At 35.4% G+C, this 27,622-nt stretch overlaps 1 protein-coding gene across 1 annotated transcript; it reads right to left on the reverse strand.

The window, feature by feature from the left end:
• Positions 1-10,567: 10,567 nt before the first annotated feature.
• On the reverse strand, positions 10,568-22,818 carry LOC146146398 (NACHT, LRR and PYD domains-containing protein 3-like). Its single transcript, XM_083390748.1, has 11 exons — positions 22,759-22,818; positions 22,342-22,594; positions 19,768-21,129; positions 17,709-17,788; positions 17,043-17,142; positions 15,464-15,705; positions 13,952-14,107; positions 13,303-13,458; positions 12,879-13,034; positions 12,164-12,319; positions 10,568-10,750 (listed from the first exon to the last, which is right to left on the reverse strand). The coding sequence occupies exons 1-11, from the start codon at positions 22,816-22,818 to the stop codon at positions 10,568-10,570; spliced, it is 2,904 nt and encodes a 967-aa protein (XP_083246874.1).
• Positions 22,819-27,622: the final 4,804 nt, after the last annotated feature.

The following is a 27,622-nucleotide window of genomic DNA, read 5'->3' on the forward strand; positions in this document are numbered from 1 at the left end:
TGGACTCGGGACTCGACAAAAAATCTTACATTTGGCCGGAGTCGGCTTTGGGACTCGGGAGTCGGACTTGGGTTTATTTTTTTGGCCGGAGTCGGACTCGGGTTTTTTTTAACCGACTCCGCAGCCCTGCTTTAAAGAGACTTCAGCCTTTAGGACTAAAAACGTTATTTTGTCCATTTAAGTCTTATTCCGATTAATTTTTTGACATGTTTAGGTCTTATCTAGACTATTTTAGACATTATTCTGTCGTGGTTATTACTGCGAGTTTAGCGTTATTATGTCGGTGGTCTTAATAGGCCTACTATGTCTATTATAGATTAATTATCTGATTTAGATATTGTTGCTTTGTAGCTCCTATTGCGTTTTCTACTTGAAAGGCTTGTGAAATCAATGAGCTATAAGCTTAATAGGAAAGTAAAAAATATATGTTTTATACAATAGGACCTACGTTATTTTTTCCTTTTGCTCGCGGCGCACCAGTGTGCCGTGGAGCACCGGTTGGGAAACGCTGAAGTGTAATCTTATCGAACATAATGCAAAACTTGTTGTTTTTTTTCAAACTTTTCAAGCTTGCCAAATCTGAAATAAACTAAAGTGTGAATGGCTCGATTAAACAAATAAATCGTTTTCCCCTTGTCATTGGTGTTAAGAAAAGAAAATTGGCAATAATTGCACATGTTTGGCAAAGTTTAATATGTTTAAATCACCGAAGTTAGCAATTCATACAGCAGCAGGATTGCCACTCTTCTACATCCTGATTCAAAAGTGTATTCACAACAGAGCATCGTCAATCCTTGGTTAGGCGTTAGTGTTTCCAAAAGAGCAAATCGCTAGAAGGGCGTCCAATGCTTAACGGGGAAAAACCCAGGCTGTACCGCGCTGCGTCTATGAGTCACAATGAAAGCACAAATCAATCACAATCAACACGGAAGTTGCACTGAACACAATACGTTTGCACCTGCAAAGCTAAAACCCAGCGCTGGATGATAAAATATACTTAGAATGAGATTGCAAACATGCTCCTGAATATATTTTCATTACACCAGCCAATATTTAACCCAGCGTTGCCCAGGTTAAATAGCGTTGCCCAGGTTAAAAATGAGTATTTGGCAGTTTAATTCTAACTGGTAAATGACGTAGTTGAAACGGCGTTGTAAATTAATTACAATAACCACGATAATGTACGAAGTCTACCTGAATTTTGTCTGCTTAAACTAAACGAAACAATCTATCATGCTTTTGGATCTTCATCACTATCGCACATTACGTTGTAACATGTAATACTGCTAGCCAAATCACAAAATTGTCCTTTTGTGATAATTATTTGTCTGAAAATTGAATTGTTGCGTTAGAAATACAAGTCATGAGACGACTGCTGCTTTTCAGTGTGCCTGTTAGCAGTAATTGTATTCAGCCGGTTTGCAGTTCGCAATATTCGCTGGAACCTGGAGTTGCATTATGTTCTTGCAACTACTTTAATTATTTCCCGGAAAATATGACTTTTTGTAACACAACCAGCTAAAATATATGACTTTTGTGATAGAAATGGCTGACAAATATTTGACACCCACCACTCAGTGTTTACAATTAATTTAATGAATTGCTAGACCTTTTTTTATCAAACAAATTGATATTTGCTATTTGGTAAATAGCGAAAAAAATTTAAAAAAAATATTTCGCCGAAGTTTTTTGATCAGGCGTAAAATCACGTGACCTTCAATGGTGTTTCAACTGATTCCAATGAAATAACCGTGAACTTTAAACATATTCGTTTTAAGAAAGCGTTGAAAGTTGCGGTCATTATATTCAAGATGGTTTGTTTATAAGGCCACAGTCCTTCTATTTAAGCCCGAACTTACTTTGAATTAAACATCATTTGACGCCGCGTCTCAGATTCATTGTAGCTCTATTTTAAGTCCATCATTAATGGCTGAATAATATTCAATTATTTACATGGATATTTAATGTTTTGCCAAGTCTAGTTGTTGGTTAGGTTGCTTTGAGTAATGTGTGAAAGTTTCCGAGCGATAATTTAAATACTTGCAGAGATATTATACGGTGAACTGTTACGTGTTCACCAACACATTAAACACCTAAATGAATTTATTGCCATAAGTAAAATCTTAGAGTTCATTAAGTTATATTATACGAATTGATAAATAGGGTTTGAGAACGCGTTCCAGCTTTCGCATAATCAAATGTATTATTGGATGAATAATATAATATTTGATGATTTAATGTTTTCCGTATTGTTGTGAGTAAAATTCCTGAGTTTTTGTGCGTTCGCTCGCCTTGTTTCAAACTTGACATGTAACCTTTAATCTCGTAATCTATTAACAGTCTTGCGGGTCGTGTTCTCACGCTCTGCAAAACAAGCCACTTAATTTTCTGGCATTTGACTCCGGCTGCAAATTGGCCTTAAAATGGCCGCCGTAATCTAAAAAGAGTGCCTAGCCATTAAGTACCGGCCAGTCTTATTCCCCAAATTTGACGTAACTTACGTGTCGTTTCTTTCTACATATTGGCTATACATGCAATCTTTAGCGCAGTGTTGAGCCGACAGTCACATAAATAAGGCGGTGGCTGCCTGTCTCACATTAACTTGAAAATAAATATGTGTTCATTGATGCTTTTTGATAACGTTTTAATTCACAATGTTAACAATATACTTTTGACTGGTATTTTAGTTGTGATTATCACAGGTAGCATATCTGGCCAGAAACCTTCGCCAACCAACATAACTCACTCGCTGCGGTTGCGCCTATTAATGCCCGAGTTATGCCTTTGTTTGATTTTTTTCCCAACTGGTCTTGTGTGTTGAACACAGAACGCGGGAAACATATGCTTCAATAAGTCCAAACACGAGTTTAGTTAGGGATAAGCCCATTACCTACCTTTGTTGAAAGTATAAGTGAATAAGCAGCAATTTAAAAACGTGTTTTCTTGTGATGCGTTTGTTTTAAAACTTACATTAAAAAAATTGAAGTAATAACAAGATAAATAAAAAGATAAGAAAATATATATATATGCTGTATAACTGTGCTATAATTTGTCTGTTTGTTTCGGGCATAACGGAGTCGCTGATTCCGTGTGTCCAGGATATAATCAATTATTTTTTCGGGGCAGTTCTCAACTATGAAGAAGTTTTTGTTTTAGGCGCGTTTTCATGTTTCAACATATCCACTCAAATAATGTTGCGTCGCCCACGAGTCAATTTTGCACGCATTGAAAATGAAAGCAAAAACAATTCGGAACTTTGCTTTTCAGAAACTTTCGTCAGCCAAATTCGATGGCCAGGACGTGGACTGAAGTTCATCATCAACAGGAAAGTACTACGTCACAATAGAGAATGCCAATTGGTCAAGTTCCAGTTGGGTGAAAACAATAAACAGTGTCATCATGACATAGCGAGTATTGCACGTGAACAAATAAATATAAAGTTGCCAAGCACGTAATGATAACTATTAAAATGATTCTTGAATATTTTTTAAAACATCCTATACAGCTGGTTGCCCCATGAAACTATTTTGATTCTAGGAATGGGTAATGAGGAAATAAATAAGCTTTATAGGTGATGTAAATAACTGTCGATAAAAATAATAAATTTTAGATTGTTTAAATAAAGGTATATTTCCTAGCGGTGTTGACTTTACTTTTTAACATAGGGTTTTGGTTTTGAAGGTTACGAGTACATTTATACTGCTATAGGTTTTGATATGGGTAATGTTGTAAGAAACATCATGTTAGTAAATATTTGTTTGTTTGTTACGTTTGCTTTTTATATATTTTTTGTGTTCTGACACTTCACGTATAATTACTTGTTAATGGAAATTGCTTAAAGTTTTCTTTAATATCTATGTTTCTGTTTTTACATATGTTCCCAGACGCCAAGCTACAGGGGAGCCAAAATGAGGCTTACAAAGTCCAAAATAACGCTGCTATTTGTTTGAATACAACGTTCTAACAATTTGAATTGTTTTTTTTCGTTTAAAGAAAGTGAAAATAAAATGTGTATAAACATGGAGGAGGGGCGCCCATTTTATATTTTGCCACTGGAGCAAAATGCGCTGGCTACGCTTCTGGTACTTATCCACCTAATTTAGAATTCAACACTTGTTCTCTGCAGCATATATGTACTTAGAGTCGGTGCCTCCTCACCATGTTGAAAATGAACAAAGAGAATGAAGAGATGTTGCTACCTACGCCTCTATGGGCTTTGATATACTTACTACGTAAGACTTGTTACATTAGCACATCAGTTCTTAGCCGGTGGGCAGCAGAGCTATTTGGAAAATTATAAAGTTGAAAAATTTTTAGTTTTATTTGTTTCTTTTGTTTGTTTTACAGTACATTCCCTAGCTTTGTATTAGAAATCTCAGGCAACTTTTGATTTTACGTAAAAGTAAAATGTTACAAAAATAAAACTGAATAAAATAACACAATGGAGTGAACTTCAATGTTAGCGAGGCAATTACCAACAACGGTAAAGTATAAAAATATCGAGCAAAACGGCAAAGCGCATTGGGGAGACGAGCGCTCGCTCAAATAAACACGGCTGTGGTTTGGGAAGCGATCCGAGTCGGCCCAAAATTAACGACACAGGCGTAGCCAGGGTTGAGGGCCATGCCTCCCCCCCAAAAAAAAAAAAATTAATAAATATTTTACTCTTAATAATTTATTTTTTAGCATTTAGCAATACCACAACAGTCGATCACAGACTTGCCACACCTTCAATTGTTATGCACGGTTACGTCACAAACGACGTAGTTAATGTTACGTTTTCTGTACATTAATGTAGTTTTACTACTTTTAAACAGTTTTTGCTCTTTGAATGTTTTTTAGTATTGCGTTAACACTCAGTCAGTTGCTGCTCGAAACGGTTTCCTAATAGTATTGTTATTTGTGTTCGTTACGGAACAAAAAAGTTCAAACTTCTTGGCCTCGCAAAAAACGCCACTGGAGCGACACAAAAGTAACAGCGGTCAATAAACACGAGGGATGACGTCACATGTTACATCTAAGCATACATAAGAACACTTCACATTTTATTTATATAGTTATAGGTTGAAGAGGTGTATGTTTTAAAACAAAAGCAACATTAGATTATTAGAAAGATGTTATCAATTCGCACAAAGCAAGAAACGCCTTTATATATTGTTCAATTGGCCAAACTTTAATTTCGAGGGTGCGATGAGACGCAAGACGCTTTTCAGCTAAAACCATTTCACCAAAGTGGGAGATAGAAGAAACATAATTGAAAATTTTAAGTATATTAGGCGAAAAATACAGTTAAGGGGGCGTGGCGTGTTGCCCCACCCCCTGGAACCGCCCCTGCCCCTCAGTTCACTTCCATCAACAGGAAAGCTGGTAAATGTTTCGCATCACAGAGGGACGATTGTTGGTGAATCAAAGAAAATCAAGACGAGTGGTAGTTTCCACTCTGTTCTCCTGCAAAACACAAGATGGATACTTAAAAGCTGATAGAAGTGTTTTCAACGCAAAGAAGATTTTTCGCTCAACAGTTAACATACTTTCAATTGAAAGTAGTAAATTTTAATGAGGCACCACTGGAAATGTGACATAGATTAAAGCAGTGTTGATTAATTGGGACTCCTGTGGGTGTTGCGTTGGAGTAGCAAGGGGATGTGAGACACACCGTCATATTTCTAGATATTGGAATGTAACTTGATAATGAATTGCAAAGTCAAAAAGGTCGAGTAGATTGACATCATCTTTAGGATGTTTAGATACGAACTTGTATCATAATCAGTTGATGTGACACTAGTAAATCACTTAGTAAATTTGTGTGACACCTAATGTGTGTAATGTTGCCAGGTGGGTCAATTTCACTCATGAGCTACGGACTGTTGATCACCATCGTATATCATGGTGTACCGTTTCCGTGCTAGAGTAAATGAACAGGTATTTTAAATTGTAACCGAAAGTATATATTCCGTTTTGTGTATAAAATAGGTCGAGTAAATGCTTTCCACGATTAAAGTAGGATGCGGCCCTACAATATCAGACCCACACATTGGAAAGGGCGCACGCCCCCAAGGGACTTGCTCCTCTAAAATCTCAAAATGCGATTATTAGTAATATTTGTTATTGTAATATGTACCCTTTTTGTAAGTGATATTATCGTTTTTTGTTCGTTTTTGTCATGGTTTAACAAACTGTTCGAAGCGGCGTACTTTTTAAGTAGTTGAGGAACTTGGGAAACTGCGCTGCTTTTACTGGACGTTATTTGGCTGTTATTGATTAGTTTTTTATGACGTCTTACAATCACCATTGTATGACGTCATACTGTCACTGTTTTATGACGTCATTATTCATTAAGGTCAGACGAAAAATAGGGGGGTCATTGACGCCTTTGGAAAAGTTTATTGGACTTGCGATGTACCCAACGATACGAATTTTACCTTTCTGTATTTATTAAATTGTTTGTATAAGAAAACTAAGTAATTGCTGCAGTTTTGGTAACAATAAGTTCGAATGCAAATGTCTAATATTATTTGTAAGCAGTGTTTTTAAGATGAGAATTAGCAATTAGTTTACGTAAGTATGTTGTTCCGATCTCTTAAAGTTCATAGCGGTCAACCAAGCCAAAGCTTGAAATAACTGTCTGTGATTATTTTATATAGCAATGAAGTTTAGATACGAATCAAAACCATTGCGGACGCCTTTGGAAAATTGAAATGACCCACTATAGGGCGTCGCCCAACACAGAGCCTCTGGTGCATATGGTTGTTAACTTTGCGAATGAATGGTTTAGTTATAAATTTCAAATTATTTAGTCATTATTTGCTGCTTAACCAGTAACTATAGTAAAGCGTCCTTTAAGCACAGAAAAACCAACCAGAACACGAAAAAAGCGCAAGCATTTAAAAAAAATGGAAAAAACAGGCAGGCCGTAGCTACTAAATTGTCAGTGTTACATTTTTCATCAAAGATTGTAAAAAAAAATTCGGGTCAAAAACATTGTTTTAAGCGTAAACTGCTTTATGGTTCATTAATTTGTTCAACCATGCATAGAAATAAACGATCAGACTTTTATGAAAACTAATGTTTACGTATAGAAACCATAAGACAGGTTAACGATAACCCAAGAAATGACCGCGCTAGGACGGAAATTTGCAGACGACTTGTCAACAAATTTGGCGAGTGTTATTTCGCCTGGGCGAGTGCTGATTGATTACCGCTCGCCGCCAGGCTGGTGAGTGTAAACTTTTGATTAGGAACAACCCTGAATATGTTGTACACTGCGTCATTTACATGAGCCGCGTGTTATTGCTGATGATTTAAAAAAGGCAATTTAATATGTTACAAAAAATAATGTTACGAATAGCGTAATATCCTGGTTAGAGGGCTAAATAGTGCGTAAAGTAGTAAAGCATTTTAATTGCCCTAATCGTTGCACTATATGGAGCTACACGTTTGGTAAAAAAATGTCATATTATATGTATTTTTTGGGATTCCGCAATGGTGATGTCACATAAAGAAAAAATAAGAAATAATGATGCATATTTAACGGCTTAGCAGGCGTGTGTTATGCGAGTTTTTGAGTGGAATTATGGCAAAACTGTGGGATAGGTTAAGCGGTAGTTATAGAAAGCCTTGTTTAAACGAATAAGATTGTGTTAATGCATCTTAATCTGGTATTGATCAAATTGAGAGAGAACATATGAAGGATTAAATGGCCACACACACAAAAATTTCTGTAATTTGTTAACATCAAAAACAAAAAAGACTAAATCATAAACCACAGACAGTATAGCTGGCCACCATACATTGATACAAACTTGCGTTTTACCCCATGCTGAAATTGGAACTTTGAGACAGGTCTAAAATTGGACGGTTTTTTTTATTTTATAGGCCAGCCAGACATCCGTATACCTTTGCTGGTCATCAGATTGGCTAAGAGCATTGTGAGCAGTTATGGATCCAGAGGGGGCACCTGGCCAGTGGCCATGCTCCCTTAAAATATTTTTTTTGGCAAATTTTCTATGCGAATACATTTGTTTTAACTTCTATCTGTCTTTATTGTATCAAAGGTGTTATGCATATCATGGCATATTGCGCCGCATTACTAGTAAAATCCAATTATTTTTTGTTTAAGAACATAAATCCCTTAGTTTATAACAATACGCGATTATTTTATGTGCCTAAGCCCATTTCGATTGAATTAAACGTTTTGCCAAATCTAAACCTAATGAACGCATTTTTTTTCGCGCTTCGCGCGATCAATCTGCATTTCGGTTCTTTATTTACCCACGAGTTCGTTAGACAACAAAACGTCATTTTAAGTTTAATTATGCTGTGACGTCACGATTTGACAACTTTTTTATGTCATCCCTAAGAAAATTCAACTAGCGGCCGTGAGAAAAATAAAGACTCTCAATGCCGCCGTCAAGAGCTAAAAGGTTGGACACCCCTGGCTTAGACAATACTAGTAAAACCGTACATCGAGTAGTGGCAACACCAATACACTTTAGCGGAAGCGATGGTCGGCCCTAACAAATACGTGTTTCCGGCGCCACATCTTTCTCGGAATGGTTTAGTTAATAGGCGCTAACCCAACCGGCTGCAACGTATCAAAATTTCGTGATATATACATCGATCGGGAATCGCTGACGAACCTAAACCTTATTTTGTTAATTATCGCTAAACTTTGAACTATACTACATGAAACATGTGATGTGTTTTTGCATTTCGCCGGTGATTGGAAACCCAAATTGTTATACAGCATATGTGTTGGTCGTCTCTTGACTATTTTTTTCTTCAATGGGTTTACTACTTGCTTCCCCACAATTGGGAGTCACACCTTTTAGTCTGTGGGGAAGCGGCATATAATCGAATGGCGTGTTCAAATTATTGGATTTATCTGAGTGACTGTGAAACATCTAACTGTTCGTCTTCGTAAACTAAAATTTTAGGTTTTGTAAAAACAGTAATATGTAGCCACTTGCAATATTGTGTGCTTATTGAAATGAAACGACTAAATGCCTAAGAATTTAGCAAGTCAAAGATATTTTACGTAACAAAAACCCGTGACATATATCAATAGTGAACCACTCATTAATTAACGTAAAAAAATACGAAATTCTGGTACCATACTGGGCCCATCGTAAGCAAATTCTCGTTTGAAACTGAACATTAATTACTATTAAAACCACCGCATTCGATGCGATATTTTACTCTCTACCTAATTTTGCGTGGTAACATACTTCAAGAAGTTCTTAAACATAAAAGTCTTAAGTTGAAAACATTAAAATTTATTTTTATTAAGGAAAAATAGTTTTAGTTTCGCAAAAAGACGAACAACGTTTATAGTTAAAGAAAACAAATAGTATATGTACAATCATTTAAAGTTACATGCGAAGAGAATAAAAAAATTAAAGAATAGCCTAAAAGAGGCGCGGTGAATAATAACAGTATTTATTCGAAGTTTATTAAGCTTATCAATGTATATATGAAGCCAGTGATGACAAATAAGTAATTACATTAGGAAGGTCACAAGCGACAAATATTAGATAATATAATAAATATGCCTTTTCTATAAATTTTTACTGGCAACCCTGCATTGGGTGACTTCACTAGACCAATTATCTGTCCAGATGCATTATATTAATAAATATTTGGATGTTTGTGGGAATATCAACACAACAGAGTTGCACCTTTTAATTTTGTGAGTAAGTTAGTCGTAAACATGTTGTGATGGAGATAACATTGGTCGTTATTATTAGTGATATATAATTAAGAAAATATATAGTTTTCGCATTATATTCTATGTTTTGTTGCCTAAATTCTAAATATATATTTTTGCAAACTTAGCGTATTTGCTGTAACCTTCTAGTCACGATTGTAGTCATACAGTCACAGCCGTAATTTGCCATAACGACACTTATAAAGGAAGAGTGAATTATCTTTAAGTTTAGATATTTGTGTTTAATGTTGACGAGCTGTTTGAGTTTATTCGGATTATTACTAGTTTACTTGGATATACAACAACTTGTCAAGGACTAAAGTATTTTTTGACATTTTTTCTAATATTCAAAGTAATCAATGAAAAGAATTTCCCGGATGTCATTAACATAACCCGCAATGTTTTGTTCAAGTTGCTTCTTTTCATCAATGGACCGACTGTTACGTCATAATCACACAATGCCCATTTTGTTTGAGGTAAACAAACGTCACAAAATGATGCGTTTTGACTCGAAACACTGTTTTTTTTGTGCCGAATTTTGTGCTAATCCTGACATACCAAGAAGGATTTATTTTACAAACGCCGGAAACAAAAAAGTTTTATGTTTGTCTACGTAATGTTTTTACATTTAATTGTTTTTCTTGTTTTTTTTTAGTTATAAAATATCAATTAAGCACAAAAAAACAAATTATAACAGGAAAGTCTTCATGCAGTTATTGTTATTCCATCTTCCAACCCCTTATTTATTTTTTATAGATTTTCTACCCGCTAGTGTGCGCTGTTTACTGTGTTGGAGTTGGATAAAAATGTTCAAGGTCATAACTGTTTGACCTTGATGGAACATTTCTATGTTGTTGTGCTTTATTTGTTGTGGGTACTCACGTCAAGTCCAAGTTCTTTCAGTTTCGATCTGATTACCTCCTTGCCATCCTCAGTGATGTCACAATAAACGACCTGCAACTCCTCGATGTTTGGGAGGACGCGAGAAAGCTCAAGAGCTCCTTCGTCCCCGATGCGGTTACCACCTAGATCCAGCCACTTGATCTGAAACAACAAATTGACGAGCGAGTTTACATTTGAAACGGAGCGGGGGCATCAAGCATTTAATATTTCCATTATTTGTCATGTAAACTTTAGTTTGTGGTTTTCATTATGACCTCATAGACCTCTCTTGTGACGTAAGTAAGTAAGTAAGTAATGTTTATTTTTCCGTTGAAGCTGAAATTAAAAATACATAAAGTAAGCTATGACAAGAAAACAAATTGATGCGCGTAACATATTTTATCATTATATATATTTGTTAAACGTGAATAGGGGTGGGCACAAGGTGTTTTTTTTATTTTGTCGTTGGTCTTAATACTATAGTATTATAGTGAATCCGAAATATTGTTACTTTATAGGTCTTATTGTGTGTTTCCACTGTTACTTCACTGGGCAGTGCTTAAATTGGTCGAAAATCAGTTTCAGAATCCTGTGTTCCCATAATTATGCCAACGTTAAAATATTCGCATGAAACGCTAAACATTTTACATTGGCAACAATAAAGTTTGAGCGGTATGTTCCCAAGACACTTTGCTTAAAAATAAGAGTTTAAAGAAATTTGGGCATAGTGAGAACAAAAAATGTTCATTTTAGATTTTTAGGGGATGCATGTCTATTGTAGCAGGTTTGGGTATATTAAATAATTTACTAACATTTCTCTTCAAGAATGGTCTGTGATTAAACACATTTTTTAATAACTTAAAACTACTACCAATAGGAACGAAACAATATTTTATATGGTAGCCACAGAAATATTTTAATTAGTTAATGTATTAATTATAAACTTAACAGCATTAGGGTTTTATAGTTGTTACCCTTGGGATACACGGCAGTAGATACATTTAATAAATTGGTGAATTTGGCTCATTAATTGATCATTATTATCTATTTAGGACGGTCTATTTATTTAGTGAGATGGTTTACCACAGCTCACACTTTGTGGGTGAATCGGTAAACACAACACATTTACAATTAAGGGCACTAAAGCGGTTGAGGTAAAGTAGCAAACATAATAAAATGCCACATATTTTTTGGTCAGATTTGTTTGGCAAAGGTACAGTTTGAATTATTATTTGCATTCTAAAGGTGCAGTAAAATCATAAATGATACAAAAAAAAATACCAACGAAACAAATTTCAAGAATTTTTGTTGGAAAGGTAAAGTAGCAAAACACCGTAAAACGTTTTAATAAATGATTTAAGGTGACATAAAAGTAGGTACCGTTTAATATCACAACCCACGTACCAAAGGTGCAGTAGCAAAAAGCGAATGTATACAATCTCCGAAAAAAATTATTCATTAATAATATCCTGCCATATTATATATTTAACAATTTTATTAAATTTCACGAACTTCCTTGTTTAGCTACTGTACCTCAAACTGCTTATCTAGAATCCAACTTTAAAAACAACCTACTTTGCAATCTTTGTTCTTGATGGCGTCGGTGAGTGGACTGATGTCTGTGATGCCACAATTGATCAACACCAACACCTCCAACTTGTGAACAATCTTCGACAAACTTTTTACACCGGCGTTTTGGATTTTGTTGCCGACGAGGTGAAACTCCTTTAACTAATTCATAGAAACATAACGTATAAAGATTTCTCATCAATGTTTCGCTAAAATAAATTTTTTTGGACAAAAACCAAAAAATCAATTGTTTAAACAATGACGCGATGTTTGTCGCAAATTTGCTCACACCCTACTTTCGATTTGGTTTTATCGAAATATTTAAAACGAAACAAAATCTCAGCAATTTTTGGACGAAAATAAGTAGAAAAAAGTGTTAATGTTTGATTTAAGGTGACGTTAGGGAAGGTACGATTTAAATTATTACCCGCATTATTGAGGTAATGTCGCCAAAAAATGTAACAAACGTTTGAATGAATTGTTAATAATTTTCATGGAATAAGCTATTTACCAGGCTAACAAAGTATATTAAATCAATGTTTAATCATTAATGGGTGTATGTGTACCAAAACGAGCAGAAACAAAAAGATTTCTTTTTTTTATCCAAAAAATGACTTTTTAATTTATAAAAGCACCCCATTTTTCAACTTTTACAATCTTCCTTGTTTAGCTACTGTACCTCTGACTGCTTATTAATGATCCAACTTTACAAACAACCTACTTTGCAATATTTGTTCTTAATGGCGTCGGTGAGTGGGCTGATGTCTGTGATGCCACATTTGTTCAACTTCAATACCTCCAACTTGTGAACAATCTCCGACAAATTTTTTGCTCCGTCGTTTTGGATTTGGTTGAAGCTGAGGTGAAGCTCCTTCAACTAATTCATAGAAACATAACGTCGTGATTTAAATAGAAACGTCGTGAGTTTAAAGATTTCTCTTCAATGTTTCGTTGAAATAAATTATTTTGTACAAAAACAAAAATCAATTGTTTAAACAATGACGCGATGTTTGTCGCAAATTTGCTCACACCCTACTTTCGATTTTATTGTAAAATTTGAAAAGCAACATTTTTTTTACAATCTTGCTTGTTTAGCTACTGTACCACAAACTGCTTATCAAAATCCAACTTTAAAAACAACTTACTTTGCAATCTTTGTTGTCAATAGCGTAGGTGAGTGGTCTGATGTCTGTGATGCCACAATTGATAAGCCCCAACTCCTCCAACTTGTGAACAATCTCCGACAAGCTTTTTACTCCAGCGATTTGGATTTGGTTGCCGCCGAGGTGAAGCACCTTCAACTAATTCATAGAAACAGTTTAAAAATTTCTCTCAATGTTTCTTTAAAATTTTTAAAGACGCGATGTTTGTCGCAAATTTGCTCACATCCTACTTTCGATTTGATTTTATTGAAAACTTTAAAACGAAACAAAAGGTAAATTAGCAAAAAAACAGCAAAAAGTTTAATGTTTGATTTAAATTGATGTCAGGAAAGGTACAGTTTAAATTATTACCGGCATAATGGAGGCGATGTCGCAAAAAAATGTAATAAATGTTTGAATGAATTGTTAAATATTTTTATGGATAAGGTATTTACCCGGCTAACAAAATAGTTTAAATTAATGTTTAATCACTAGTGTATGTGTACGCGAGAGAGCCGAAAAAAACACTTTCTATTAATATTACTATAATTTTCTTTTTAATTCATAAAAGCATTTATTTTTCACAAACTTGCTTGTTTGGCTACTGTACCTCTGACTGCTTATCGAGAATCCAATTTTAAAAACAACTTACTTTGCAATCTTTGTTCTTGATGGCGTCGGTGAGTGGCCTGATGTATGTGATGTCACAATAGTTCAACTCCAACTTCTCCAACTTGTGAACAATCTCCGATAAGCTTATCACTCCGGCGTTTTGGATTTGGTTTTCGGTGACTTCAAGCTTCTTCAACTAATTCATACACACATAACGTCGTGAGTTTAAATATTTCTCTTTAAAGTTTCTTTAAAATTATTTAATTTGTACAAAAACAAAAAGCTATTGTTTAAACAATGACGCCATGTTTGTCGTAAATTTGCTCACATCCTACTTTCGATTTGATTTTATCGAAAGATTTAAAATTAAACAAAATCTCAAGTAATTTTGGACGAAAAAAATTGATGGTTAAGTAGCAAATACACAGCAAAAAGTTTCAATGTTTGATTTAAGGCAATGCTCCGCATCCGGTTATGCCACGAGATCATGTCAGGTGTGCCGTGACGTTCCCGGAGTTGTGTTATTGCGTTTTTAGGGGTAATTTTCAATTATTAATTAGTTGAATCAACGCGATAACGTATATCTTATGAAGGCGGTTTGGCAGTTTTTTTTTGCAATAATCAAGGTGTAATGTTATGAACTTTTTAGTTTTCATAATATATATAACTTTTTTTAAATCTATTTTACCTTCTATCGCCGGAAATCAAATCCCAAAATATTTTTTTAACTGACTTAACTACCAGGAACTACCAGGAGTATAAACACATAACAATTGTTGTAAAGTGCAAAGCACCAATGTCAAGTTTAATTTTGAGAATTCAATCTTAAATACCACGATGCTCTGTAATCCGCTGTTACAAGGGGTTGTAATTTTCAGGACTTTGACCGGCAAGAAATTTTATGAAGTTTTCAAAACCACTTTATCATAAATCGCTCCTTTTTCTCTGTTTATCGGACTAATTCATAGGAACAAAACGACGTGAGTTTAAATATTTTCAAAAACATTTTGTTTTTGACAAAATCTGTTACAAAACAACTATATTTTCGCGACAAATAAAATTTGTTTTAACATCCTTTTTTTTTTATCGTTAATCGCTATTGTATTGTAGTGTATTGTAACACATTTTCATCTTTAAATTTATCAGGATAAACGAATTGTATTTTTCGTGATTCCTGTGCAGTTACAGCTGTGGGGTCAATGGCCATCACGCATAGTTGATTCATGATTGATTGCTATCCTTTCTTGCTAATGTAGATTTTATCGAACCCAAGTAATCAGGCATTTTTTCGCGCGATCGCTTTGTTGCCATATCCTTGAAAGTGTTTAATCTCGATTACAGATGCGAACTACAACTGAAAAGTTAAGAATTCAACCGGAAACAGAAGGTTTCCTAGGATTATTTGTTTTAGGAGTCACACTTTGTGAAGTCATCTATAAAAACTCGCGCCTGCTAACTCAGCCTATAAATATTGTTGCTCATTAAAAAATATTTGCGCAGTAGAAGATTTTCTTAGAGGGAACATTGCTGCAATAATATCAAACAACCTTACCTGGTGAGTCATTTTTCCGATTGCTTTGCAAATGTGTTCCAAACCTTGACTTGTCAGGTCGCAGTTCTTCAGATTCAACCACTCGATTGGTTTGTCGACATGCTGGAGCATCCGCCCTAAGGCGTGGCATGCACTTGTTCCGATGGGTTGGCTGGTAAAATCAGCCTTCACGGGGAAGTGCTTTGCGAAAGATTGGAGCACTCTTTCGTTGCATTCTTGCAAATCAACAATCATTCCAATATCTAAACCCAACTTTATATTCAACAAATATTAGGAAATGCAACAAAAATAACTTTGTAGGTTTGAACCAGCAATTGACATTGTGATCTCACAAGTGTTAATTGTTGTAACAAGTTGTTTAAAGCAGTAGTTCCCAACCTTTTTAGACGAACTGATTAAACAAGAACATGATCACGGACAGGCAAAAAAATTATAATAAATAAAAGAGATAGTACTTGTGTAACATATTGTAATACTCATGCCATGTAAGCGTTAATCAAATAAAACAGCAACATAGAATATCAATGTTAGAAACCATAAAACGAATCAAAATCTTGTTGTCATCGAACAACAACGAACTTTACCGTGGACCAGCCAAGCGCATGAATGCCAAAGCTATACACAAAATCATGTTATTCACTGGAATTGTGCAACTATAGTACCGCACTAGTACATCTTTGTGTTTTACTTGTTTCTCCCACAGACAAGCTTTCTTTTGGATGCGGGAAGTGTTATGGCTTCTGTTGTATGTTTATTTACAGCCTGTATCTTTATGATTCGACAAAACACATTTTAAATAAGCGTTTCAAAGAATCTGTGTTTCAAGTAATGGGTAAATAAGTAACATCTAACTTTTTTTATGCAACACTTTGCCTAACCCTAAACCTAATAATTTCAACCCTAACACATTCTTTTAATCCCATCCATTACCCCCCACTAACCTCAAACAGGGGCAAACAATCCGGCGTCAAAACAGCGGCGCCCAAACGGTACCATTCACACTAGGGCGCCCAAACGTCGACACCAAAACGATGCCAGGCCGACGGCCCCGATCGTCCCATACTTTCTTCATACAGTTTTAGGCATTATTTTGCACATTTAGTCCATATTCCGATGAATTTAGGACGTTTATTACGATATAATGAGGTGTTATTCAGACGATTTAGATCTTATTTTGTATGTCTATTGGCTTTAATATGTCGTTGGTCTTCATACTATGGTATTATAGATTATTGTGCTTTAGATATTGTTGCCTTGCAGGTCTTATTGTGTGTTTCCAAACAGATATCTTAGGCTAAAGCATAGCATAAAGTAAAAATAAAAGTTGTAAATGTACCTTCAGGTTTTCGTCTAAATTGGTCCAATAAGCTTTTGTAAAACATCGTAGCCTTTGCTGCAAATATATAAAACCATATTTCACGAACAGTTTGTCTTCTGATAACTTTCACTTTTAGCAAAGTCTATTATTGAAAAAGTAAAACATAAAACTATATTAGATATTGTAGCATTTAATTGTTTTCAAATGAAGACTAATAATCCAAATCATTGCCAGGTGTAAGTTCATCAAATGGTCGCTTACCTTCATTTGTTGGTTTCTGCGGATTGTCCGTTCTGCTTTGGTCGACATAGAGCTGGTTTGGTTGATTGACAGGTGGTGTAGCTGCTTGTTGCTTGGCAACCTGCATACAAACATAGCTGGTGAACAAACAGAACAACTTTTCATATAAATGCGTAGCAGGCTGGATCATGGGCGCACAGTTTGAAGTTTGCCTGGCGTTGCTACTGGTGACGTCATATTTACAATGACGATACAGTGCTGGGCTGTAAATAATGCTGTAAGAGATAGCACTTGCGCACTTTTACTTTTAGTGCCCTTGCCGTAGTACTTTTTTAGCGCTATAATTGAATACATCGGAGTAGGCTACAACAATTGGTTAACTTCGTCAAAAGGTTAAATTCGTTACATTGGTTTAACTATGTTAAATATCCTAACTTACCAAGTGTTTTGTTTTGATGTTTGATATTCGAAATATTGCTCAGAATTATTTTAAGTTTAAAATATTAAACTTGTCATTTGTTAAGAGAGACTTGACGGGTACTTTAGTCATTTCAAATACACTTGGCTAATTACAACAGAACTTTCCAGCAAAAAATTAACAAGAACCTAGCAAAACTATAGTCTCACATTTCAATAAAATTTAATTAGTATATTATTTAGTTGGTTTGTAAACATCAACTACCATACTTTTAGTGTGGATGATGCGCCATCAAGTAGTTGCGGAGTTGCCAAGTGCGTCGATGCATTAAGTGATGGTTCTGCCGTTCCTGGTTGAAACATAGCAGTTTGTGTTTAGACAAAACTAACTGTTATAACTCGTTTTATTTGACAATTAATTGTTATTGTGCAAATCGACAATATAATTAATTGTACTACAAGGCAAAAATAACATTTTTACTTCTTATGTAATTTCTTCACTAGAGTGACATATGGTATTTTTTATCCCAGTTCAGTGATGACTTTTCAGAGAGTTACGAAAGAAATTTCTTTATGGTAGCTATTGGTGTAAGCTATAGCTTACCGCAATATTGCAAAGTAGTTCACATTCACCACTTACTTTACTTCTACTTACTTTACTTTCTATTAGTTTAAAAAAAAATATATATACACTACCTGGTATCACTAAATATTACACCTTAGATCAGGGGTGTAAAACATTTGGCCCCGAGGCCATTTAGTGCGGCCTGGAAAACCTGAAAATTTCGACAGGAGCAAAAACTGTCTTCCACGTTGTGTGCAAATAAAACAGTCTCAGTTTGAGTTTTGTAGCGACAAGCAAGTGAATTACCAAAACACCGATAAAGACATTTGGCGTTTTTTTGGCGCTTGAACTTAAAACAGTGCTTTTCAAATGGCGTTTGTTTTTATCATTTTATACTTTTTCTTTTGGCTTAGCTCATTGAGCATACAGTATTTAAAAACTTAATTATTTATACTGCTGTTAACTAGTGCAGATACAACAAATGTATTGCATGTACAACGTTTGTTACTTATTTTGATGCGGTTCACTGATGTACTCAAATTATCTCGTGCGAACCTGAAGTATGACATCTGCCTTAGTAGAATACAGTTTCACATGATAGTTTCCTAAACTTATTTAACCAAAAAGGTAAAATTCACACATTTAGTATTATTTGAGCCCAAATTCTCACAAAATGCATTTAAGTGGTATTGTAAAGGTTATGTTGCAGCATATGAGTTGGCTTGTTGCTAGCAAGTTCATAGTTTGTCCCATTTTTTCATAACAGGCGCATCACAAAAGATGATGCTGGTCGACTGATCGGATTACTGAAAGGATTGGCCGACACAGCCCGGAAATACTTTTTAGCGTTGAAATAATAATTAAAAAAAAAACTCGTTTAGTTTAAAATTGTATCAAAATGTGTTACCTCATAATTCAACTAAACTGCTTACTTACGTGTTGTATAAATCAATGTATTTCTACTAGGTCAGCATTTTGTTAAAATTGTAGTATTTTAGGCCAACATTTTGATAACCGCCCTACTAATAACGAATGGAGAATGATCAGCCTCTGTTTATCTTTCGTATTCCTTTTAAACATATAATTTGTTTCATATCACTTTATGTGGGATTCATCTTTCCAAAACGAGGGATAAGTCAACAATTAAAGGTTATTCTTAAAATAGCCTTTTAGGAAGCTGTTACAAACGATAACATATTGAACCACCAACGTGCCAATTTTGTGTTTTCAAACCAACAGTAGAATCCTTTGGGTAGTTTGCCATGTATGGTTTAGCAAAATAAAGTTTGTTTTTTTTAATTTAAATTTTAGCAGTCGCAAAGAGTTTCAACTAAAGAACTATGCCTACATGTTAATACATTTGATCTATTGCAATTTTGTAAAATGGCTTTACTTCAAGGTGTGTTAGAAGTTACAGAGGTGTCAAATTTAGACTTCAGTCTGTGACATGTGCACCGCTAGTTGAAAGGCATGTGAGTGGCTTGACTACATTGATATCACAAAGTAGAAGCGCTATATACCTAGCATATTTAGTTTCGGATGTTGACAACCTTAACTGTGGGAAAAGTAATTCATTATTTTAGTCTGTTATAGTGAGTTCTTATGTAAACAGAAAAATGCTGTTTAGGGGTTACTGGCTTACTGGTTGTTAATTTAATTTTACAAGCAAAACAAATTGTCTAAATATCCCCCCCCCCCCCCCCCCCCAAAAAAAAATAATAAGGCTATTAATTTACAACAATAAATAAAAAAGTTCAAACCTACTTGTAATTTCCCTACAAGTTCGTTCTGCATAACTGGAGGATTCTTTTGATTCTGGGGTGTTGAAGTGAACTCCGAGTAGAAGTCCACATTGGAATCTTTTCACCATCGCCCAGTGAGGATCAGTGACTAGTTGCTGGACAGTCTGACTAAACTCATCTAAACTCATGTTCTGGCTAATATGGAGAGTGGTAAAGAATTCTTGAAATAGTTGATGCGAGAAGTAAAACTTTTTGTCGCCGTCGAAAAGTTTCTGGTTAAAGTGAGAATACCCAGGTACTGCAATTATAATATCCTGGACTTTAACATCACTTAAACCTTGCTCAGCCATTTGTGGATGGGTCATAATGACAGTTGAATTCTTTGTGGCGTTGTAAGCAATTTGGGTAAGTTTAACTTTGATTAGGTTAATGTCACAACCCTTGGCATGTTCTGAGCGTCTCAGGTTTTCAAGTAAAACTGTAAAAATCTGAGTGATGTTACAAAGTTCGATGAGATTGTCTGTGCCCAAAGCAGCCAAAAGGATCAATTGAAGCATGATTGGCGTAAGACAAAGCTCAAGTAACACAGGTGCAAGTTTGGTAAAGCTATCCCATATTCTCTGGGCTTCATTTTTAGCGAATGCAAAGAATAGCGTTTCCATATTTTCTGGTGTAAACTCATGTATCAAAACAATTTCCTTTGGGCGAAGTAATTCATGGAGGGTGACTATAGAATGTGGTCTGGAAGTCAAAACTATAGAAATGCCTGGCAAGAATTTTCCGGTGCATAAATTTGCGACTACCTCTTCAACTAACATGGGAGTATTGTATGACGCATTTCTAGGCTTTACATTATCAAGTGACCAAGTTGCTTGATCATAACCATCAAGTATTATCCCAAATTGGTCTGGGAACTTCATCATTGCTGCAAATATGGCGTTTCGTTTTCTTTCGCTTAACCATGGATACGCATGATCAACCACAACCTGCCTTAGAGTGACTTTTTCTGACCCATAGTGCATGTTCATGCACAACAGGAGAATCCAGATTATAGAAGAGGTGTTCGACAGTCGTCTAGCAATGGTTGATTTCCCAGAACCAGGAGCCCCAACTAAGGCTGTGTAGCGATGAGATACTACACTATCATGCAATTGCTCAAAACTGATCGCCCCTGAACCAGAGTTGACATACCTTTGTTCTGTGGAAGGCTTATATGTTTCAGTTTTACCGGCTCCACCTTGATAAAAGTTTTCCTCTTTCCTTAGAACTGGATGAACACGGGGAAAGTTTTCCTGCTCGTAGTTTAGCCCGAGTGGAACAACTTCTTGCTGTGGTCTCTTGAGATCTTGCTTTATAGTTTCCAGCGAAATATCTTCAGGAGTATCTAAAAACATGTTTTATTTGCTAGATGTATTATACAGAACAAACAATTAGAAATAAGATCAATTACCAACTTTTATTCCCCTTGTCTATCGCGTATAATTTTTTCTCGTTTCCATAATTTTGTGGCTTGATAAATGCTTGAGTAACGGTTTAAATGAAGAAGAGTTGTCACAAAACTATTTCAAACCTTGCTGAGCAACAAGTGACAGTACTGAACGTTGTAATGTCAAACTGACATCTTAATGATTTACCAAAGATAAAATTACAAGCCTATTTAGCCTGCCTGTTGTCGGAGGGCCGATAGGTTTCGGCTTAAATTAAGCTTCCTGGGATTCAGTAAATAGTATAAACACTTGTGTACGATGCTATATGATCGATGACTAATCTTAACCAACAAATAAATAGGTTTTAATGTCGAATATGTTTGGCCAGAATATGTAAAAAAAAAGTAGGTAACTATTCAATTGAAAATAACTTTTAACCAGTTATACTAGAACAGGGGCGTCCAACAAGCGGCACGCGTGCCAAATGTGGCACACGACCTAATAAAAAATGGCACGCAAGCCCTCCCCGAAAAATACTAAAATTGGGATTTAGCCAATTGCCAAAAAATCTCAATTTGTTATTCAGCCAATTGTCAGAAAATACTAAGTTTGTTATACAGCCAATTGCCATTGTTTGTTCACAATATACCTTTGTTTGTTCACAATATAAAACAATCGCGGCAATCACGACAACTAACAATTACTTTTGACATAGTAACATTATACTGTGTGGAGGCTAGCATTCACATAATATTATATAGCTTGGTGTGAAGAAACAAAAGTCAGCTCACCGAGAGACACTTTGATGTAGTGATGCGCATTTCTACTAGACAGTTTTCTTTTTTCTTTTTTTAAATAAATGTTCTTATTTTTGGTAAAAAAGCGCTTTTATGATTAAAAAGAACTGGTTTGGTTACGAAACTTTGGCACGGGAAGAAGTTATAAGATAAAAATTGGCACGCCGGCATGTTTGAGTTGGACCCCTGTACTAGAGACTATACAGGCATTAAAAACTGCTAAAGGCGAATTGCATCCATTGCATTACACAACACAACAGGAAGTATCAGAAAAAATGCAGCTGTAAGACATAAATATAGTTTTTAAGAAGTTTAAGATTAACAAAATAAAGTTTAACGAGCGTAAAGCTAAAAAATCCTACATTTATTTACCTGCTTCATGGTTTTTATCATCTAGGACGTTGCCTTGTGGTAGATGAATGTGAACATCACCGCTGCTGAGAAGTAAATGTTCAGCTTGTATGTTCTGCACATGATGATGCTCGTGAATCTCATGAGTGTGAAACTCTTTCGTCTCATGAGTGTGAAACTCTTTGGTCTCATGAGTGTGAAACTCTTTCGTCTCATGAGTGATTTGTTGATTAACTTGAGCACCAACGAAAAGGTTGTTCACATTCGTCAGGTTCTGTTAGTTTCACAAACAAACAAGTTTTATTTTGAGTTTTGAGCAAAACATTACTATTTAAAAAATGTTTAGTAAACTATATTATTTTATCACAAAGCGAACACATAAAAACAGCACACTTTATTAATTTATTATCATTTTTAAGTGATTTAGTTAAATCTCACCAAATCAACTTCTTGAACTTTTTGATCATCCTTATCGATGGCTTTCGAAAACTCAGCCATTTGTTAACTTGAATAAATTTTTCTTGTTAACAATAAACCTGTTTAACACATTTAAATCACTGAAGTAAGCAAGTTATACAGTAGCACAATTGCCGCACTTCTACTCTTTAATTCTACAATTTATTGTTGTGTATTCACATCAAAGCATATGTTGAAAACGACATCATGGAGCTAAATCATTAGAAGGCGGTCCATGCTTGAGGTGGCAAACAAACAGGATGGAGTTGTGCACCGCGATGTCGTCTATGAGTCACAATCAACAGGTAAAGCATTCGCAATCAACACGGAAGTTGCACTGAACACAATGAGTTTGTACCCTGTGTGCTAAAACAAGACGCTGGCTGATAGTAATGAGATTGCAATAATACTCATCAACATGTTTTTATTACCGTAGGTACCCCGAACCTTTCTTTCTTGCTGTCACACTATCGAAATATAAAGACACTCGACTCTGGAAAAACTTAGCGTTATTATAAATAGACTTTTTGCGTGAATCTCAAAAAATGTATTTCATAAAGTATGTAAAAAGTATGAAATATTTCGTTTTTAACATTTTCCTGCACCTATACTAGCCCACTTTTAATTTAAATACATATTAGGGTCGACAGCGAAACAATTCATAAAAAGTACAATACAACTCGACCTAGAAAATAGTAAATGTTGCATACTAACTAACTTCTGTCTCTGCAGGAGTGCGTTAATACTGTTTTGCGTAACCCCTCTAGATATTGACCTAACGTTGATTTTAAGTAACCGACAACCGTGTAGGGTTTTTTAACGTTGTGGGCATATTGTACAGACGCGAAATATTCGCGCAAACCTCGTTATTACATTTATGTAGTTTAGGTTCGCATAATATTAATTCTGTGGTGGCACATGTTTACGACGCAACGACCACAACACCAAGTCTGAAGTAACTCGAACTTTATAAAACATACAAGTGGCATTATTCAAGTACCAAATTAGCATTTATCTTTATGTAGATCAGTTACAAGAAAATTTTAAATGGATAGCTACACTTAACTAGATACAAAATTGTCATAAGATAAACTAAACTAATACGTCAACCACATTCATTTGTGGAAAGGCACTGATGTTCCATACAATAATAGTTGACTAGCATCTTATTACGACTTGTTGGACATTTTAAGTAACCGATTTTTCCTGGCTTAGATTAAACCAGAATTCCTACAAAAATGATTTAACAACTGTAGCGTTGTAATACCTGTAATTAATTTCTCAGAAAAAAATTCTAATATATATTTCATAATGCTTGGTAAGAACACATAGAAACATTAAATTTGTATAAAGCATTAAACTCATCAAATCATATTTTTGATATTTTTTTTTTGAACATTTTTTTATCAGCGATTAATTTGTTACAGAACTAACGTTGTTGGTAACGCTTCCCAACATAAAATCGTTTCTGATCTTCAAATCGTCGCGGCTTAATCACCTAATATTTCTAGCGCAGCAACAAATGCTCGCCACGACTAAACTGACGCTGGCGCCTTAACCTTAAGCACAACAAACGGATTCCACGAAGACAAACCACTGCGAAACCAGGTTTACAAGCCACTGCGAAGGTACCAACAAAGCAGTTCAGTTACGCTGTCTAGCGGACAACACACCGACGGGCCTGCCACCAAGTGGTTGTATTTACCAACTGTGTAAACATGAATTTCATATACAGTCACGGAAATACACATAAGACCTTAAAGGCAACAATACCAAAAGCAGAAAAATCAATCTTTTAAACCCTAATGATACAAGTTTATAACTTTTAAAGCCCGTGTTTCTTGCTGAATAATTGAATCATTGCAGATGCTGGCCACTGGTACATTATGTCAGTGTTTTTTTAAACTGGTGAATGGTTCACCCCAGGGTGAACTAAATTTTTGCAGGGGTGAACCAATCAAAAGGGGTGAATAAGGGTGAACCGTCAGAAATGTATAATAGCTCTGCAGTAAATCGACTGCCGAACTGTTTTTTTAGTGTTTTTTTGCTTATTGTAATAGTGAAGTTGCTTTGCATTGAGTTTTTAAGAACAAAAATAGGTGACTGTGTTTTGTGCTTTTGTAGCTTTATATTTCTGGACTTAAGAAATTGTACATTTTTAATGATAAAACTTAGCTTGAGTTGATCTTAACAAAAATCGAAACAACCCAAGTCATTTTGTGCTGTTATATATAGACGAGATAGTTTTATCATATCGTGACACAAGGGTGAATGAAATCTTGGGATCGATGCTAGGGGTGAACAAAACTAAAAAAGTTTAAGAAGCACTGCATTATGTTATTTAATCTTGATAAAATACTATCTTGAAGCAAAATATGTATGCCTAGAAATCCATTGATAAAATTGATTCTGTTATTAGTGTCGCAATATTGCATTACACTCGACAACTAAACCAATACCATCCCACTTTGGGAAGCACCGGGACTTTCGCATCGCAATAAGACTTAAAAAGCAATAAATAATCTAAAGCAGAACCATTTACAAAGCCATAACACTAAGACCAACGACGTAATAAACAAAAAGCGTATCCAAAACAGAATAAGAAGTTAATCGTCTGAATAGGACATAAACCTGTCAGAATAAGACCTAAAATGGTCAGCATCAGGCCTAAATAACACTTTAACAAACCCCAAACCTCACCCCTAATAATTTCAACACTAACCCATTTTCTAAACCCATCCATTACCCACCAATAACCCTAAACAGGACAAAAATCCAGTGCCAAAACAGCGGCGCCGGTCAGACTAGGGCGTCAAACGTAGTCACCCAAACGGCCGATGGCCCCCATCGTCTCACACCCTCTACCCACCGGTTCGGGCGTTATTTTGGCGATTTAGGCTTCTTTTAAAAAATTTAGAACTTGAAGTCCTAAATTGTACCCGTGTTAGGAAATAGAATTTAGCAATAATGGGGCATTTTTAAATATTTAAATCACCGCAGTAAGCAAGTTATACAGTAGCACGATTGCCGCACTTCAACTCAGTAATTTGTTGTGTATTCATGTCAAAGCATATGTTAAGAGCTACAACATGGAGCTAATCCACTAGAAGGGCGTCCAATGCTTATGGTGGCAAACAAACAGGATGGAGTTGTGCACCGCGATGTCGTCTATGAGTCACAATGAACAAAACAACAAAGCATTCGCAATCAACACGGAAGTTGCACTGATAACAATGAGTTTGTACCCTGTGTGCTAAAACAAGACGCTGGGTGATAGAATATACTTATAATATGATTGCAATCATAATCCTGATTATGTTTTCGTTGCCTTAGGTACCCCGACCTTATCTTTCTTGCTGTCACAATATCGAGATATAAAGACAATCGACTCTGGAAAACGTCAACGTTATCATGCTTAGTGCGTTAATACTGTTTTGCGTAACCCTCTAGATATTGCCATAAGGTGATTTTAATTTACCGACAACCGTGTAAGGTTTTTTACGTTTTTTTTAACTTTGGCGACTGACTCTAGCTACAATGGCGTAGCCAGCCGAAAATTTTTTTAGGGGGGGCAAAAAGTTGGAATGTTTTATTTAGCTCTTAGCATTGTATCAACTGCCGTAACGAACACAAGTAACAATGCTAGCAAACCGTTTCGAGCAGCAACTGACTGAGTGTTAACGCAATACTCAAAAACCAGTCAATGAGAAAAAACTGTCTGAAAGTAGTAAAACTACATTAATGTATAGTAAATGTTATATTAACTAGATCGTTTGTGACGTAACAATGCATGACAATTGAAGGTGTGGCATGCCTGTGATCAAATGTTGTGGTACTGCTCATAAATGCTACAAAACAAATTATTAAGAGTAAAATATTTATAAATTTTGGGGGTGGCCGTGGCCCCTCAGGCCCCCCCCCCCCCCTGGCTACGCCTATGTCTAGCTATCGTCCATACGATGTTATGGGCATATTGTTCATACGTGAAACATTCGCGCAAACCGGGAAATTACATTTATGTAGTTTAGGTTCGCATAGTATTAATCCTGTGGTGGAACATGTTTACGACGCAACGACCACAACAACAAGTCTGAAGTAACTCGAACTTTATAAAACATACAAGCCGCATTATTTAAGTACCAAATTAGCATTTGTCTTTATGTAGATCAGTTACAAGAAAATTTTAAATGCATAGCTATACACTTATAAATAGATATAAAATTGGCATAAGATAAACCAAACTAATACGTCAACCACATTCATTTGTGGAAAGGCACTGATGTTCCATACAATAATAGTTGACTAGCATCTTATTACGACTTGTTGGACATTTTAAGTAACCGATTTTTCCTGGCTTAGATTAAACCAGAATTCTTACAAAAATGATTTAACAACTGTAGCGTTGTAATACCTGTAATTAATTTCTCAGAAAAAAATTCTAATATATATTTCATAATGCTTGGTAAGAACACATAGAAACATTAAATAAACTCATCAAATCATATTTTTGATAATTTGGTAACGCTTCCCAACATAAAATCGTTTCTGACCTTGAAATTGTCGCGGCTTAATCACGTGATATTCTAGTGCGCAGCAACAAATGCTCGCCACGACTAAACTGACGCTGGCGCCTTAACCTTAAGCATAACAAACGAATTCCATGATGACAAACCACTGCGAAACCAGGTTTACAAGCCACTGCGAAGGTATCAACAAAGCAGCTCAGTTACGCCGTGTAGCGGACAACACGCCGACGGGCCTGCCACCAAGTGGTTGTATTTACCAACTGTGTAAACATGAATTTCATATACAGTCACGGAAATACACAATAAGACCTTAAAGGCAA

The sequence above is a fragment of the Ascidiella aspersa genome, chromosome 5, assembly GCF_963924565.1.
Source record: "Ascidiella aspersa chromosome 5, kaAscAspe10.2, whole genome shotgun sequence".
Lineage (NCBI taxonomy): Eukaryota > Metazoa > Chordata > Ascidiacea > Phlebobranchia > Ascidiidae > Ascidiella > Ascidiella aspersa.

Bases quoted from the DNA above. Each gene is read 5' to 3' on its own strand.
- LOC146146398 (XM_083390748.1), bottom strand. From the start codon at position 22,818: ATGGCTGAGTTTTCGAAAGCCATCGATAAGGATGATCAAAAAGTTCAA. The intron at 22,595-22,758 runs GTGAGATTTAAC...TGAAACTAACAG, and splicing joins AAGTTCAAGAAGTTGATTTG to AACCTGACGAATGTGAACAA. The intron at 21,130-22,341 runs GTAAATAAATGT...ACATGTTTTTAG, and splicing joins TGATAAAAACCATGAAGCAG to ATACTCCTGAAGATATTTCG.